General features: G+C 39.1%; 2 protein-coding genes across 2 annotated transcripts; both read right to left on the minus strand.

Annotated features, from left to right (window-relative positions):
- Window positions 1-11161: 11161 nt before the first annotated feature.
- LOC141388204 (uncharacterized) lies at window positions 11162-11854 on the minus strand. The gene has a single exon (XM_073958229.1). The coding sequence runs from the start codon at window positions 11852-11854 to the stop codon at window positions 11162-11164; it is 693 nt and encodes a 230-aa protein (XP_073814330.1).
- A 366-nt stretch (window positions 11855-12220) lies between these two features.
- LOC141388205 (uncharacterized) lies at window positions 12221-15601 on the minus strand. The gene has a single exon (XM_073958230.1). It carries the CDS (start codon window positions 15599-15601, stop codon window positions 12221-12223), a length of 3381 nt encoding a protein of 1126 aa, XP_073814331.1.
- Window positions 15602-19926: the final 4325 nt, after the last annotated feature.

Genomic DNA, 19926 nt, shown 5'->3' on the forward strand with positions numbered 1-19926 from the left:
CCTTGATAAGGAAGAAATATATCACTTTAGTTTGGAAAATATTTTCCGTGCCTTTAATCCAGAAAGTGTCTGTTCGGCTTTCCACACAATTGTGCAAGTCATTTTCGCTGTTAATTTATGCAACTGCTTTTGGTTGACACAAACGACACTTTCCTGTTAAGGATTTGCGGGTTACGATTGTCCCTGTTTGGCTGATTTTCCTGTTTCATATTGGTGATTCTGTACCAGGATTGTTGGAGTTTTATTTCCCCCATAGATGTCCAAATTTCTTTGGAAATCTCTGTTTTGAGCACCCTTGTTCCCGGTTCCTTACCATTGTTTCCCCTTCAGTCTACAAGCTAGTGGTCCTACCCAGAGAGAGCTGTCAAGCATCAACAATGTTTAGTGGTTGTCGATGATCGCGTTGCTGAAGTTGTTAATCAGTTTGCCGACGGGAATTTTTGTGAAAGTTCTTTGGAAACTCCAATAAAAATCAAAAGGATGTGATATAGTTAGTTAGTGAAGAAAAGTTATAGATTTTATTCCTATTTATTTGCTAATTTGAGATAAATTTAATTTTGTTTGAATTAATAAAATCCAAACATTTTCGATATAATTTACTACATATTGTGTGTGTGTAAAAAAACAGTTTCTTTGAACTACGTAATTAAATAGGAACGGTCAGAATTGAAGCGATATTTCCAAAACGCGAGAGAAACATTTAATACGGTCAAAAATAAAAAAATACCAAATTGTTAAGTGGCTGGAGCTTGCTGTGGGTATTTTATGCATTCACCCCCACACCCTCGAAAGGCCTTTCAACGTGGGAGCAGCGCCAATTGCAAAGTAAGTGTTCAATCTCTTTTATTCATACCAACCAGACACAAACAGTACCAACCAATACGGAGGATGAGAGTAAACCCCGTTATGTTTCTCAACTCATATCATTTTTAAAACCTGTGTCGAAATTTATTATAAATTTGTTTTATATATTCTAAAACAATTTAAATTTCTTGCAATTTAAAGTAAAATTTGAAAATATCCTTTTGGCTGTTTCTGTCTGCTTGGTTCCTTTTGCGTATATACACTAGTGCTGTAGATCTGGTCGGAAAGTTAATGATCATTTTGTATTAATGTTGTACAACAACAGGCTGTTGAAACAAATGTTATTACTCTGTTAACTCTGTTAATGAGAGTATACAGTTTGAGAAGCACTGCTTCAATGCATTTGTTAATTACATTGATAACTAACTTTTTATTTTTTATTTTTGTTTAATGATTTTCGCGATTAACCATTAAGCTCTGCGACCAGAATATACCCTTGCCTTTTGTTGTTATATTTTATGTGATCTTCATATAAATATCGACTGTTAATTATTAGTAATTCGCGTTTTGAATTTTGCTTTATAACATATCGACGTTAGCATGCATTAGTACGTGTGAGTGTTTCAGCTAATGTAGGTCATTGCCCTAACAGCTGATTTGATGAATATACGCGAGAACAAACATACACACGTACTTTCTTTCCTTTTACATGCTAACATTACTTTTGATGTTATTATCGTGTTGATGGAAATTATTATACTTTAAATCGCAAATTCTATTTCCTGGCCGTTTCTAAATTTATATCCATGAATGAACGCATACATAATCTGTGAAAAAGTGAACTTAAACATAATATATTTCTTCTCAGCTAAAACCATGTTTCCTTTATATTGAAATTTTTGGTATTAGTTATATTTCAACTATTCAAATGCATAATTAAAATTAAAACTTTGGTATTAGTTATATTTCAAATATTCTAATGCATAGTTAAAATATTTCTTTTTTAAAATTTAAATTTTATGTTTAAAAGATTTACACATACATTTTGGGTATTTTTCTGAATTTGTTTTGAATCCCAAATAATTGTTTTATTTCAATTGTTATGAATTCTACATGCGTAGAGCCTAGCTTCTTAGTACTGATTTCGTCACCTCTGATGGGGTTTATTAAAATAGTATGAATACCATTTATAATATTTTCTGCGATGAAATTAATTTCTAATAAAATGTTTAATTTTGTTAGTATGAACTAAAGAACTTTTTCGAGTTTGATTTAAAGGTGGTCGGAATAACACGGTAGGTTACTGATTATGGGTTTACTATGGATGCTGTGGTTTGTTTTTGGACATAATAGTAAACAGGTAGGGAGGGCTTCCATGCACATTACATCTTTGCATGTTGTGCACCCGCTATGTTTGGAATAACTCTGTCATTCTACCTCTTTTGGGGACTATGGATATTTTCTTAAATTTCCACTACTTTATCTCTTTTAATATGCACGCATAAAGAAATTCAAAACCGAAGGTTTGCAAAAATTAGTCGATGATCAATGGCAAGACCCCATCCCAATCCACGAGTAATAAGGCCCATCTAGGGAGAAATTTAAGCCCTTTTTAACCAATGCATGCTACAAATACCTGACATTAAATCATATGCGCCTAGTCCGTCCATCTCTCTCGGACTCAACGTCTGTTTGTTACTTACCTCACCATCCGGTCATTAATTTTGACATACAATCTTCTAAATTACGGGTTGTTTTTAATGCTTCTAATAAGACTTCCAATGGGGTAAGCCTTACCGATGTTCTTCATGTCGGACCCACACTGCAGGAAGACTTAGTTCCGTTGATCTTAAGGTGGCGAATGTTTCAGTTTGTCCTTAATTGTGACATCACCCAAATGTATCGGCAGATACTTGTGGATTCGAAACTTACTTCCTTTCAACGCATTTTGTTTAGACAGTCCCCTTCGCACCCAATTGATGATTATGAACTTCAAACGGTAACCTTTGCGGTTAATTGTGCTCCTTTTCTTGCCATCCGTGCTTTGCATCAATTAGCACATGATTCCGAATCGATATTTCCATTGGCTGCTCATATTTTAAGGAAATGTATGTATGTAGATGATGTTCTTGCTGGAGCCCATGACCTTCAAACGGGTTATGAATCGCGTAATCAGCTCATTGAAGCTCTTTCAACGGCAAAGTTTGAATTGCGTAAATGGACGTCTAACCATCCAACGCTCTTGGACAGATTTTCTAAAGAAGAACTAGTCGATGCCGAAGTTTTATCTTTTGTGGAATCAAGTACTTTGAAGCCCCTGGGTATACGCTGGAATGCGCACTTAGATTCATTTTACTTTTGTGTAGAGCCGATTTTGCAACAAGAGCAATATTCAAAGCGGGAAGTTTTATCCACCATTGCTAAACTTTTTGACCCAGTAGGTTGGTTGTCTCCGGTAATAGTAATCGCCAAAATGATCATGCAGAAACTTTGGCAAGATCGTATAGATTAGGACGAATCACTATTAGAGCCGACAAAAATAGCGTGGGAAAATTTCGTGGAGCGTTATACTGGAGTAAATTCTATTTATATTCCACGATGGGTCCAGTTTCGTTCTGGTGATCGGGTGGAACTACATGTCTTCTCGGATGCTTCGGAAAAGGCTTACGCAGGAGTGGTTTACATGCGAACAGTATCCCCTTCTGGCGCAATTCATGTGCATTAATTATCCGCAAAGACCAAAGTTGCGCCGTTAAAATCCACTTCGCTGCCACGCCTAGAGCTGTGTGGTGCAGTCCTCGCTTCAGATCTACTCAAGTCTTTGGTTACATAAATCGGAATTACGGTTGATACGGTATTTTGTTGAACAGATTCCACAATTGTCCTTTCATGGTTACGAAAACCACCTTCTACATGGACTACCTTTGTTGCCAATAGGGTTTGTCAGATTCAAGAAAATAATCACATTGCTGAATGGTATCATGTTAGATCCGAGGACAATCCCGCGGATTTAGGAAGTCGTGGAATCTCCCCTCAAGAAATGTCGTCGTCTTCACTTTGGTGGCATGGGCCAAATTGGTTGTCCTTGGATTCCTCTAGGTGGAATATAAACGGACATCCCGGTTTTGATACTGATCTGGAAGTGCGAAGCGTGCGAACCCATTTTTCGTTTTTTGGAGAATACGACGAGCTATTGGAAAGGTTTAGTTTTCTCGATAGAGCTTTACGCGTTTTATCATACGTGATTCGTTTCGTTAACAATACACATCCAGTCCGCAAGTCGCAACACCAGTACACCTCTAAAGTTCTTAGTCCCCAGGAAATTAAATCCGTTAAGACCCGACTTGCTATCATAGCCCAAAAGGTTTATTTCGCTGAAGAATACAATTGTTTATTGCATAAAAGGTCACTACCTAATTCAAGCTCGCTTCTTCCCCTTAACCCTATTCTCGACTCTGAGGGTGTAATGCGTCTCAATGGACGTTTAGTTAAATCACCTAGTTTATCCTATAGTGAGACATATCCTATAATACTGCCTTATGCAAGTCCTTTTACTCGCCTTCTTGTTGAATATATACACTTGATTTCAGTTCATGCCTCGAATTGAGGCATGTCTTAATTCCCGGCCACTGTGTCCCATGTCAGAAAATCCAGATGACCTCATTGCACTTACGCCCGGCCATTTTCTCATAGGCGCTCCTCTCCTTTCTCCTCCTGAACCAGTCATAGAAAATGCTAATCTTAGTCTCGTGAATCGCTTTCGCAGATTTAAGGCTCTAACACAGTAGTTTTGTATCAGGTGGCGAGACGAGTATCTGCTTAGTTTGCACAGACGCTATAAATGGAAGTGTCCACAACGCAATATCGAAGTCGATGATTTGGTAGTTATACGGCACGAGCAACTGCCTCCTACGGCTTGGAAGTTAGGTCGAATAGTAAAGGTTCATCCCGGCGATGACGGAATGGTTCGGGTAGTTGACGTCAAGACAGCACAGGGGGTGGTACAACGACCATTCACAAAGTTAGTCTTCCGTTTCAATTAATGTTCCCTACCTGTCGTCTACGTGTTTGTATTGTCTAGCCATGGATCCCGTAAGCGCCCTATTTCCGGACTACGATTTTGAAGATACCCCAATGTCGGATGAGAAACGGATGGATGTTACCAGCGTTGTCTCAGCGGAGCAGACTTCGACGGCCGAGGATCGCCCTGAAGCCCCACATGAACTGCAATCCGAGCAGTCTGCTGTAGCAGTTCCCGAAACCCCTTGCCCGGTTATGCCGCCTCCGTCGACAACTTCGCAGGCGGCTTTAGTTAGAACCGTTCCTGGTACAGTACCGAAGAAGTGCAAACTTTGCCCTGGTCACCACGACTTGTTTCGCTGCCAGGTTTTCCGGAAGATGTCGGTCGACGGGAGAGTGCAATACGTCCGAGCGAATGGGTACTACCAAAACTGCCTACTGATGGGTCACTTAGCGCGGCAGTGTCGCAATTCCCAGCGTTGTCACTATTGTCGGAAGAAGCATCATTCCTTTTTGCATGCCCGAGTGCCCCAACGCGTCGTCACCTCCAGTCCGTACAAAGCCCCTAAACCAACACCTTTGTCAACCATACGCCACAGTCTTCAGCTCTGGTATCTTTTCACCTTCCGTCGACCTCTCTCTCACCTTTAGCCCCATCTTTCCCGATCAGCCGAATCGTAGCTCTCTCTCCCACATTAGTGTTCCGCCTTTTGTTGCCTAACACCAGCATACCGGTTAGAGCTTTATTGGATCCCTGCTGTCGCGTGAACCACGTATGTGAGGATCTGGTGCGCAGTTTTGGACTTCCCCTTACTTTCCTAAACGACAAAGTTTACGTCGATTTGGCAATCGTGTCGCGATTCGATGAGCACCAGATCCAGTACATCACACCACGCGTAGCCAAATTGGACCTAGGAAAAACTCCGGCCGCATCCCTCAGTCCAAGCATACGGGAGTCGTTTATGGGACTAGAACTAGCCCCGAAGTTTATGCGAAGATCGTGTCGCCGCGCGTTTTTTTTCAGCCAGGGTTGCCGATGGCGCAATACACAGTGTTTGGGTGGGTTATTTCCGGTGCATACAATCCCTAATTGGAAATTTGAACTCTGTAACTGAATTATATAATAAATCATGAATTATGCTCACTAGAAACTGATCTCACGTTTTCTTACTATAAAGATGGCTGCTCTAGTGAAGTTATTGTTATTTTTGAATTGCTAACACTCACACTTATTGACAGTGTCTGCAATTATCACTATTGTTTTATCTTCGAAGCAGCTCGCGCACGCATATGGTAATCTGTCAGAACCGAATTGCAACCTTACTTTCAAATAATAAAGCTTGGCACATACATACATACCTATATTTACACTACACTAATCCACCCTTGTTTTATCTTTTCTATTATTTTTTTGGTTACGGTTTGTATACCTGGGAAATAATACATTCTCGCACGGAGAGAAACGGTATGCTTAACAAACGACGTAAGAAGCAAGACTGCAGATATTATGACTCACGATATATTTGATCTCATATGGACATGTGATTGATTTGACGAAGTTGATCCTTGCATTTCATGAGACTTGGATGCTTCTACATCTGACTTCGAAACGGAATTCGATATCGTCATATAAATTGCACTGATTGTGTGTTAAAGTTTGCTTAACAAACGACGTAACAAGCGAGACTGCAGATATTATGGGTCACGATATATTTGCTCTCATATGGACATGTAATTCATTTGACAAAGCTGACCCATGTATTTCCTGAGAAGAAGAAGCGAGACTGCAGATATTTTTCATGAGACTTGGAAGCTTCTGCATCTATCTTCGAAAGGGAATTCAATATCATCATATAAAATGCATGGATTGTGTGTCAAAGTTTGCTTAACAAACGGGGAATTGATTTGACAAAACTGACCCTTGTATATCTTGAGACATGGATGCTTCTGCATCTATCTTCGAAAGGGAATTCGATATCGTCATATAAATTGCATGGATTGTGTGTCAAAGTTTGCTGAACAAACGACGTAAGAAGCGAAACTGCAGATATTATGGGTCACGATATATTTGATATCATATGAACATGTGATTGATTTGACGAAGTTGACCCTTGTATTTCATGAGACTTGGATGCTTCTGCATCTATCTTCAAAACGGAATTCAATATCGTCATATAAATTGCATGGATTGTGTGTCAAAGTATGCTTAAGAAACGACGTAAGAAACGAGACTGTATATATTATGGGTCACGATATATTTGCTGTCATATGGACATGTGATTGATTTGACAAAGCTGACCCTTGTATTTCATGAGACTTGGATGCTTCTGCATCTATCTTCGAAACGGAACTCGATATCGTCATATAAATTGCATGGATTTTGTGTCTGGTGATCGGGTGGAACTACATGTCTTGTCGGATGCTTCGGAAAAGGCTTACGCAGGAGTGGTTTACATGCGAACAGTATCCCCTTCTGGCGCAATTCATGTGCATTTATTATCCGCAAAGACCAAAGTTGCACCGTTAAAATCCACTTCGCTGCCACGCCAAGAGCTGTGTGGTGCAGTCCTCGCTTCAGATCTACTCAAGTCTTTGGTTACATAAATCGGAATTACGGTTGATACGGTATTTTGTTGAACAGATTCCACAATTGTCCTTTCATGGTTACGAAAACCACCTTCTACATGGACTACCTTTGTTGCCAATAGGGTTTGTCAGATTCAAGAAAATAATCACATTGCTGAATGGTATCATGTTAGATCCGAGGACAATCCCGCGGATTTAGGAAGTCGTGGAATCTCCCCTCAAGAAATGTCGTCGTCTTCACTTTGGTGGCATGGGCCAAATTGGTTGTCCTTGGATTCCTCTAGGTGGAATATAAACGGACATCCCGGTTTTGATACTGATCTGGAAGTGCGAAGCGTGCGAACCCATTTTTCGTTTTTTGGAGAATACGACGAGCTATTGGAAAGGTTTAGTTTTCTCGATAGAGCTTTACGCGTTTTATCATACGTGATTCGTTTCGTTAACAATACACATCCAGTCCGCAAGTCGCAACACCAGTACACCTCTAAAGTTCTTAGTCCCCAGGAAATTAAATCCGTTAAGACCCGACTTGCTATCATAGCCCAAAAGGTTTATTTCGCTGAAGAATACAATTGTTTATTGCATAAAAAGCCACTACCTAATTCAAGCTCGCTTCTTCCCCTTAACCCTATTCTCGACTCTGAGGGTGTAATGCGTCTCAATGGACGTTTAGTTAAATCACCTAGTTTATCCTATAGTGAGACATATCCTATAATACTGCCTTATGCAAGTCCTTTTACTCGCCTTCTGGTTGAATATATACACTTGATTTCAGTTCATGCCTCGAATTGAGGCATGTCTTAATTCCCGGCCACTGTGTCCCATGTCAGAAAATCCAGATGACCTCATTGCACTTACGCCCGGCCATTTTCTCATAGGCGCTCCTCTCCTTTCTCCTCCTGAACCAGAAGCGAGACTGCAGATATTTTGCATGAGACTTGGAAGCTTCTGCATCTATCTTCGAAAAGGAATTCAATATCATCATATAAAATGCATGGATTGTGTGTCAAAGTTTGCTTAACAAACGGGGAATTGATTTGACAAAACTGACCCTTGTATATCTTGAGACATGGATGCTTCTGCATCTATCTTCGAAAGGGAATTCGATATCGTCATATAAATTGCATGGATTGTGTGTCAAAGTTTGCTGAACAAACGACGTAAGAAGCGAAACTGCAGATATTATGGGTCACGATATATTTGATATCATATGAACATGTGATTGATTTGACGAAGTTGACCCTTGTATTTCATGAGACTTGGATGCTTCTGCATCTATCATCAAAACGGAATTCAATATCGTCATATAAATTGCATGGATTGTGTGTCAAAGTATGCTTAAGAAACGACGTAAGAAACGAGACTGTATATATTATGGGTCACGATATATTTGCTCTCATATGGACATGTGATTGATTTGACAAAGCTGACCCTTGTATTTCATGAGACTTGGATGCTTCTGCATCTATCTTCGAAACGGAACTCGATATCGTCATATAAATTGCATGGATTTTGTGTCAGAGTTTGCTTAACAAACGACGTAAGAACCGAGACTGCAGATATTATGGGTCACGATATATTTGCTCTCAAATGGATATGTAATTTATTTGACAAAACTGACCCTGGTATTTCTTGAGACATGGATGCTTCTGCATCTATCTTCGAAAGGGAATTCGATATCGTCATATAAATTGCATGGATTTTGTGTCAAAGTTTGCTGAACAAACGACGTAAGAAGCGAGACTGCAGATATTATGGGTCACGATATATTTGCTCTCATATGGACATGTGATTGATTTGACAAAGCTGACCCATGTATTTCTTGAGACATGGATGCTTCTGCATCTATCTTCGACAAGGAATTCGATATCGTCATATAAATTGCATGGATTTTGTGTCAAAGTTTGCTTAACAAACGACGTAAAAAGCGAGACTACAGATATTATGGGTCACGATATATTTGCTCTCATATGGACATGTGCTTGATTTGACGAAGCTGACCCTTGTATTTCATGAGACTTGGATGCTTCTGCATCTATCTTCGAAACAGAATTCGAAATCGTCATATAAATTGCATGGATTGTGTGTCAAAGTTTGCTTAAAGAACGGCGTACGAAACGAGACTGGAGATATTATGGGTCACGATATATTTGATCTCATATGAACATGTGATTGATTTGACGAAGTTGACCCTTGTATTTCATGAGACTTGGATGCTTCTGCATCTATTTTCGAGACGAAATTCGATATCGTCATATAAATTGCATTGATTGTGTGTCAAAGTATGCTTAACAAACGACGTAAGAAGCGAGACTGCAGATATTATGGGTCACGATATATTTGCTCTCATATGGACATGTATTGATTTGACGAAGTTGACCCTTGCATTTCATGACACTTGGATGCTTCTGCATCTACCTTCAAAACGGAATTCAATATCGTCATATAAAATGCATGGATTGTGTGTCAAAGTATGCTTAACAAACGACGTAAGAAACGAGACTGTATATACTATGGGTCACGATATATTTGATCTCATATGGACATGTGATTGATTTGACAAAGCTGACCTATGTATTTCCTGAGACATGGATGCTTCTGCATCTATCTGCGAGACGGAATTCGACATCGTCATATAAATTTCATTGATTGTGTGTCAAAGTATGCTTAACAAACGACGTAAGAAGCGAGACTGCAGATATTATGGGTCACGATATATTTGCTCTCATATGGACATGTGCTTGATTTGACGAAGCTGACCCTTGTATTTCATGAGACTTGGATGCTTCTGCATCTATCTTCGAGACGGAATTCGATATCGCCATATAAATTGCATTGATAGTGTGTCAACGTATGCTTAATAAACGACGTAAGAAGCGAGACTGCAGATATTATGGGTCACGATATATTTGATCTCATATGGACATGTGATTGATTTGACAAAGCTGACCTATGTATTTCCTGAGACATGGATGCTTCTGCATCTATCTGCGAGACGGAATTCGACATCGTCATATAAATTGCATTGATTGTGTGTCAAAGTATGCTTAACAAACGACGTAAGAAGCGAGACTGCAGATATTATGGGTCACGATATATTTGCTCTCATATGGACATGTGATTGATTTGACGAAGCTGGCCCTTGTATTTCATGAGACTTTTGTGCTTCTGCATCTATCTTCGAGACGGAATTCTATATCGTCATATAAATTGCATGGAGTGTGTGACGTAAGAAGCGAGACTGCAGATACTATGGGTCACGATATATTTGCTCTCATATGGATATGTGATTGATTTGACGAAGTTGACCCTTGCATTTCATGAGACTTGGATGCTTCTGCATCTACCTTCAAAACGGAATTCAATATCGTCATATAAAATGCATGGATTGTGTGTCAAAGTATGCTTAACAAACGACGTAAGAAACGAGACTGTATATATTATGGGTCACGGTATATTTGCTCTCATATGGACATGTGATTGATTTGACGAAGCTGACCCATGTGTCAAGTGATCGATTGAAGACTATTGGTTTCCGTAGACTCAAATGAAATACAACGACCGTTTAATATTATAATAAAGAATTCACAAACGTTTATTAATTAAAATTATACAGGCTTATATTAATACGTGTTGTCAGTTTGGCTGCTTATCTTCAACTTCGTTACATTTAAAAGTTAAGGGTTGGATCAGGGTTGTATCTAATTGTACATTTTTACATGTATGCAACAAAAGGTATCTACTACTACTTTTAACTTGACAACTCGGCCTTTCCTGACCTGAAGTCGTCCTCGGCTTCATCATCGCTTGAGATATCCAACTCGGGGGAACATTCACACCATTTCTTCATCTTATCGGAGCTGAATACGGAACAGAATTTCCTATTCGTGATGTTTATTCCAGGAATGTCCTCTATCAGGTATCTATCGTTGCCCAAAACTCGTGCTATTATGTATGGACCCTTGTACTTGGGTTCTAACTTCCGTGATTCACCTGTCGCTGGCGGCTCATTCTGTATCAGGACCAAGTCACCTTCTGCATACATTGTCGGATTCGAATGTTTACTGTCAAATCTCTTTTTCCATCGTTCTCGTTCGCTTTTGATGTTTTCTGCGGCCAGAATGCGCTTTTCGTTGATAGGAATTTCTTCGTTGTGTACACCATCTTGTACAGCTGCTAACAAGCGGTTTTGAATTAAGTCGGTGGGCATGTAATCGAAGATCAATTCATTCGGACTGTAGCCTGTTGTCGAATTTTTCGTTGAATTGATTGACCATTGTAAAACGTGAAGTGCCATGTCCCAATCCTTCGGTTCTTCGGTAGTAGTTCGCAAGTAAGACAGGATAAGTTGATTGACCCTCTCAACTTGTCCATTTGCCCTGGGTGTTCGGACTGCATTCTTGATATGTTGAATATTATTTCGATCGCAATATTCCTCAAACATTTTAGACGTAAAAGCTGTTCCACGGTCGGAAATTATTCTTCGAGGTAGACCAAAGTATCCGCTAACCTCATTTAAAACGTTGATGACGGGCAATGTCTTCGTATTTCGAACAGCTTTTATGACAACAAATTTCGTAAAGGAGTCGGCTATGGCTAATATATGCGTATGACCATGCTTGCTTCTTATAAATGGCCCCAAATGATCAATATGTACTTGCCTGAATGGTAGCGGTTCGACTTCGCTAAAATTTAGAGCTCCTTCGTGCTTACCACATTTTGTCTTATTGTAGCAACACTCTACACACGCTGCAATGTACTCCTTCATATATTTCCGCATACGGGGGAACCAAAACGTTTGTTCCATTCGTTAGAGACTTTTCTCCATCCCATAATGACCAATATCATCATGACAATATTTAGCTATGCGCCATCGTATAGCCTTCGGTATGACAAATCGTAGTCCATTTTTCGTTTTCCGGTAAAGTCGATGTTTTTCTAATACGTATTCAGATTTTATCTGTTTTTCTTGCTCAGATTTTAATTCATCTCGCAGTATCATCATTATGTTCTTTATGTGGTCGTCGTTTAACTGCATCGTGAGGATCCAATCATCGCTATCAATACTCATTATGAACCCTGCTGGTTCAATTTCCGTTGGTGGTTCATCCGGTGAACGGCTGAGAGCATCAACGTGTGCCATACGTGATCCTTGTCGGTGTACGTACTGACAATCAAATTCAACTAATTTCATCAGCCATCGTGCTACTCGTGGTTGTAATTCCTTCGTTGCCTTTACCTTAGTAATTGCGGCACAATCAGTTACGACGCGGAATGGCTTTCCAAGTAAGTATGTACGGAACCGCTCCAACGTTTCAACCACAGCTAAAACTTCCAACTCGTAACTGTGATATTTCGATTCCGTTTCAGAACAGTGACGACTAAAATAAAACACTGGGTGCCAATTACCATTACCATCGGACTGTAACAAGACTCCAGCCAATCCCAAACTGCTTGCATCCGTGTGAACCTCGTGATCTGCCTTCATATCGTAGATTGCTAGAACCGGTTCACTGCACAAGATTTGAATTAGGCTCTTGAATGCGTTTTCCTGTGGTACGCCCCAACAAAATTTATTCTCTTCACTCTTTCGTGTTAACATCGTGAGTGGTTTCGTTATGGCTCCATAATCTTTCACAAATTTCCTGAAGAAGTTCGTTAGGCCAAGGAAACGTCGAACTTCTGTTACATTGGTTGGTACCTTAAAATGTCTGATCGCGTTCACTTTCTCTTCTCCAGGCGAAATACCTTCAGGCGTAACTATGTGGCCTAAATAAGAAATCTTTTCGGCTAAGAACGAACATTTTGCCAATCGCAACGTGAGACCACATTTCTTCAAAATATCTAAAAATCTTTTTAATCGGTCCAGGCCTTCTTTGACTGTTTTACTGGGAATTATCACGTCATCCAGATACGCTAAAACTTCTCCTGGATTCATAAATTCTATTACTCGGTTCATCGTGGCTTGAAATATTGCTGGCGCGTTTACCAAACCAAATGGCATCCGGTTGAATTCATAATGACCATCTGAAGTCACGAACGCTGTGAACTTCTTCGAGTTCTCTTCTACTTCAATTTGGTGGTAACCCATACGCAAGTCGAGTGTGGTGAAATAACGATTTCCGGCGAGTTGTGCGATCTGCTCATCCAATACTGGCATAGGATGCGGTATGCGTACTGTTATTTGATTTAACTGTCTGTAATCAATACATAAACGGTGTTCACCATTTCTCTCCTCGACCAAGACAATTCCCGATGCGTACGGAGAATTTGATTTCCTGATAATTTCGTTGTCAAGCAAGTCCTTCACAATATTTGCCACAATAGGGCGTTTAGCAAATGCAATTCGATATGGCTTTCTTCGTATTGGTTCTGGCGTAGTAACTTCGATTTCCATTTTCACTAAGTTGCACTTACCCAATTCGCTTGACTTTTCTGAGAAACACTGTCGATTTTCCTGGATGATCATCTGCAATTCGTTGTGTTCTACGGTTGTTAAGCTTTCGTTGCTACTAATTGCATTTACGTTTTGCATCCAGCACTCATCTCCTTCAATAATGGTGCGTCGACCTTTTTGGCATAAAACATCTCGACCCAAAAGTACATCATTCGGAATCATTGAATCTTCCACTACATAAAGATTCACGTCGTAACTCGTTTCATCAATATCAATCGTCACATTGACAAATGTTGTGCATTCGTATTTGCCTCCAGCAAAACCATTTAAAACAATACAGCAAGTTTTCGTTTCGCCAATTATCGTTGCAAAAGTTCGTCTGATCAAACTTCGATCACTTCCAGAATCAATAAAAGCTTCGAATTCCTTGTCCTTCACTTTGACAAGTTTACGTAGTATTTCGTTGGACTTTTCGCTGTCCTTTATTTTGTTAATATTAACATTCGGGGTTTTCGTCGGACATTCACTTGTACCGTGTGAAGTCCGTTTGCATATTGTGCATCTATTTTTCTTCTGCGGCTCTGGGCAGTTTACAGCTTTGTGGCCAGCGTTACCACAATTAAAACATTTGAACTTATTCACTTTGTCATCGCCTTTCTTCTCTGGACCCATTTTATGTTCACTGCTGCGTTTCGATTTATTCGTTATTGGTGTCAGCACTCTTCTTACCTCATTATAACTACAATATGCGTTGATGCCACTCAGAAGTTGATTGCAGGTGATATAATCATTGGATATTTTCAGCTTCAATCCTTGGTCGTTAATTCCGTTGACGATGTGCCGTGCTATGGATGATTCATTTAAATTGCCCCGTTTTCCAATAGCGTACATTCTGTAATAATATTCCTGCGGCGTTTCGTTGAGCTGTCGTTTTGTCTGTGCCATTCTAATGTGAACATCGGCTGCGATTTCATTTTGCGGAAAATCTGAAAGAAACTTGTTAACAAACTGAGGCCAAGACAGAAATACCTCCTGCACTGAGTCAACCCAATACTTGGCTGGGCCAGCCATTTTCTGTTGCACTGCAAATATAACTGATGCGTCATCCCAGTTATAAGCTGTCTTCAATAATTCCACACGTCGTACAAATTGCGAGGGATTAATAGATTCTTCAGATGACGGATTAAACTCTGGCAAAAGTTGAATTATTTCCTTTACGTTCCCAAAGGGGTTGTGCTGAACATAACGCTGTATCGGCTGCATATATATTTCTGACTGCGGCGGCGCTGAATAGACACTCGTTGCAAATATCGGTCGCTGCACATACACATTGTGCGGCTGCGTTGACTGAACATACCCATTATTCTGCTGCGTATTCTGCGTGTACACTCCTGTCTGTGTAGCTGTTGTGAAATTCGCATGTGTCGTTGTATGTGTTGGTACGTTGTAGCATGACGTCACTACATTTTGCGTTGTATTTGATGGAAGTTGAGCATGTCCGTGCAATGAAGATGTAAACGTTGGTAAACCAGCAGAAGCATTCGTGTGGATCGTTGGAATCGACGTAGTCTGAACTGCACCAAAAGACGTATTCGTTTGAACATGCGACGGAATCGAACGTGATTCCGGTAATACTGTCACAACGTTTGCCACGTTTGGCAAGCTAGGCCGTGTGCCTTGCAGGGACATATTACCATCCGGTGTCGCGAACGTGTTCAAGGGAGACGATTCGTTGTTCGGCTCAAACTCTGATTGTCCACGTTGCTCCATAAATAAACGTAATCCAGTTACCATATCTTCTAATTGCGAAATTCGGTTTTGCATATCATGAGGAGATGTGAATCCGTGCAAATCCCTTTCATTGTTGTCTTCAAGTCGTTCGATCAATTGCTTAACCGTGCATTTGTGCAAATTTTCCACTATTGGTTTCCGTAGACTCAAATGAAATACAACGACCGTTTAATATTATAATAAAGAATTCACAAACGTTTATTAATTAAAATTATACAGGCTTATATTAATACGTGTTGTCAGTTTGGCTGCTTATCTTCAACTTCGTTACATTTAAAAGTTAAGGGTTGGATCAGGGTTGTATCTAATTGTACATTTTTACATGTATGCAACTACTTTTAACTTGACACATGTATTTCATGAGACTTGGATGCTTCTGCATCTATCTTCGAGACGGAATTCGATATCGTCATATAAATTGCATTGATTGTGTGTCAAAGTTTGCTTAACAAACGAAGCGAGACTGCAGATATTATGGGTCACGATATACACGAAATTTTTTTGAAATGATAATTTTTTTATGAAAACTAAATTATAAATTTATATTTTATTTTTCTTTTTATTTATTTATATCTTTATAATTGGAAAATACAAAAATAAGGAATTCAGAATTTTATAAACAAAAGTTAAAATTCAAAAAATATTTTAGGTCGCAAATATAAGCGGACAAAACTAAAGCACCCCCCAATTTGAGGTACAACAAAAACTATTGAAATCAATATTTCGTTGCGTATCCTCTATTCTGAATGACACAATCACATCTTTTTGGTAAAGAAGATACTAAATTATTAATTACTGCAGGCGAAATAATTAATTTTCGGAAAATTAAGCTTAAATCCTCAAAATACTGAAAATCGGAAGGTACCGTTATATGGAGGCTTGGTGGATATGTTTTGTGACCACTAAGAACCCTAAGTACCAAATTACAGCTAATTTAGTAGGAAAATTTGGCTTAAATATCCGAAATACCGAAGATCGGAAATTACCGCTATAAGGGGGCTATACCAAAACATTAGCCGATATTGTTCATATTCATCCAAAAATGATGCTACAGCATCCACTAGTCAAATACAATACGCTAACGTTTAAAAATAAGCAAAAGAACGAATTGCAGAAGAACGATAGACGCCGGCTTATTCAGTCGACGACCAGCAAACAAAAAACCTTTCATATCAACTAAAAATGAAGACTGGCATTCGCCAAGACCCATTTGAACTGTTTTCCTATGAATCTATGTTTAATTTAAAGTATTCAGATGGTAAAAGGCTTGGACCAAATGGGCAACCGTTAAATCCTAAATATTGCAAAGACGCTGTAAAACATGGAGGCGGAAGGTTTTTTGCTGGTCGTCGACTGAATAAGCCCGCATCTACCGTTCTTTTGCAATTCGTTCTTTTGCTAATTTTTAAACCTAAGGGATTTAGTATTTGACCAGAGAATGCTGTAGCATCATTTTTGGATGAATATGAACAATATCGGCTAATGTTTTGGTATAGCCCCCTTATAGCGGTACCTTCCAATCTTCGGTATTTCGGATATTTAAGCCACATTTTCCTACTAAATTAGCTGTAATTTGGTACTTAGGGTTCCTAGTGGTCACAAAATATATTCACCAAAAATCGTGGACCTGGGTTCACGTTTGGGTGTAGCCCCCATATAACGGTAACTTCCGATTTTCAGTATTTTGAGGATTAAAGCTAAATTTTCCGAAAACCGATTATTTCGCCTGCAATAATTAATAATTTAGTATCCTTTATGCCTAAAAGATGTGATTGTGTCATCCAGAATAGAGGATAAGCAACGAAATATTGATTTCAAAAGTTTTTGCTGTACCTCAAATGGGGGGGTGCTTTAGTTTTGTCCGCTTATATTTGCGACGTAAAATGTTTTTTGAATTTTAACTTTTATTTATTAAATTCTGATCTCCTTATTTTTGTATTTTTCAATTATAAAGATATAAATAAATAAAAGGAAAAATAAAAAATAAATTTATAATATAGTTTTCATAAAAAAAGTATCATTTCAAAAAAATTTACTGAGGGGGTGCTTTAGTTTTGGCCGATACTGTATATGCTCTCATATGGACATGTAATTGATTTGACAAAACTGACCCTTGTATTTCTTGAGACATGGATGCTTCTGCATCTATCTTCGAAAGGGAATTCGATATCGTCATATAATATGCATGGATTGTGTGTCAAAGTTTGCTTAACAAACGACGTAAGAAGCGAAACTGCAGATATTATGGGTCACGATATATTTGATCTCATATGAACATGTGATTGATTTGACGAAGTTGACCCTTGTATTTCATGAGACTTGGATGCTTCTGCATCTATCTTCGAGACGGAATTCGATATCGTCATATAAATTGCATTGATTGTGTGTCAAAGTATGCTTAACAAACGACGTAAGAAGCGAGACTGCAGATATTATGGGTCACGATATATTTGCTCTCATATGGACATGTGATTGATTTGACAAAGCTGACCCATGTATTGTTTGAGACTTGGATGCTTCTGCATCTATCTTCGAGACGGAATTCGATATCTCATATAAATTGCATGGATTGTGTGTCAATGTATGCTTAACAAACGACGTAAGAAGTGAGACTGCAGATATTATGGGTCACGATATATTTGCTCTCATATGTACATGTGATTGATTTGACGAAGCTGACCCTTGTATTTCATGAGACTTGGATGCTTCTGCATCTACCTTCAAAACGGAATTCGATATCGTCATATAGATTGCATGGATTGTGTGTCAAAGTATGCTTAACAAACGACGTAAGAAGCAAGACTGCAGATATTATGGGTCACGATATATTTGATCTCATATGGACATGTGATTGATTTGAAGAAATTGATCCTTGCATTCCATGAGACTTGGATGCTTCTGCATCTGACTTCGAAACGGAATTCGATATAGTCATATAAATTGTATTGATTGTGTGTTAAAGTTTGCTTAACAAACGACGTAAAAGGCGAGACTGCAGATATTATGGGTCACGATATATTTGCTCTCATATGTACATGTGATTGATTTGACAAAGCTGACCCATGTATTGTTTGAGACTTGGATGCTTCTGCATCTATCTTGGAAAGGGAATTCGATATCGTCATGTAAACTGCATAGATTTTGTGTCACAGTTTGCTTAACAAACGACGTAGGAAGCGAGGCTGCAGATATTATGGGTCACGATATATTTGCTCTCATATGGACATGTGATTGAATTGACGAAGTTGATCCTTGCATTTCATGAGACTTGGATGCTTCTGCATCTGACTTCAAAACGGAATTCGATGTCGTCATATAAATTGCAGGGATTGTGTGTCAAAGTATGCTTAACAAACGACGTAAGAAGCAAGACTGCAGATTTTATGGGTCACGATATATTTGATCTCATATGGACATGTGATTGATTTGACAAAGCTGACCCTTGTTTTTTTTGAGACTTGGATGCTTCTGCATCTACCTTCGAGACGGAATTCGATATCGTCATATAAATTGCATGGATTGTGTGTCAAAGTTTGCTTAACAAACGACGTAAGAAGCGAGACTGCAGATATTATGGGTCACGATATATTTGATCTCATATGGACATGTGATTTATTTGACGAAGTTGATCCTTGCATTTCATGAGACTTGGATGCTTCTACATCTGACTTCGAAACGGAATTCGATATCGTCATATAAATTACATGGATTGTGTGTTAAAGTTTGCTTAACAAACGACGTAAGAAGCGAGTCTGCAGATATTATGGGTCACGATATATTTGCTCTCATATGGACATGTGATTGATTTGACAAAGCTGACCCACGTATTGTTTGAGACTTGGATGCTTCTGCATCTATCTTCGAGACGGAATTCGATATCGTCATATAAATTGCAATTGCATGTGATTGATTTGACGAAGCTGACCCTTGTGTTTCATGAAACTTGGATGCTTCTGCATCTATCTTCGAGGCGGAATTCGATATCGTCATATAAATTGCATGGATTGTATGTCAAGGTTTGCTTAACAAACGACGTAAGAAACGAGACTGTATATATTATGGGTCACGATATATTTGCTCTCATATGGACATGTGATTGATTTGACAAAGCTGACCCTTGTATTTCTTGATACTTGGATGCTTCTGCATCTATCTTCGAGACGGAATTCGATATCGTCATATAAATTGCATTGATTGTGTGTCAATGTATGCTTAACAAACGACGTAAGAAGCGAGACTGCAGATATTTGCTCTCATATGTACATGTGATTGATTTGACGAAGCTGACCCTTGTATTTCATGAGACTTGGATGCTTCTGCATCTACCT

Source organism: Musca autumnalis, unplaced genomic scaffold (genome assembly GCF_047663935.1).
Source record: "Musca autumnalis isolate F117 unplaced genomic scaffold, ASM4766393v1 scaffold_75, whole genome shotgun sequence".
Classification (NCBI taxonomy): Eukaryota; Metazoa; Arthropoda; class Insecta; order Diptera; family Muscidae; genus Musca; species Musca autumnalis.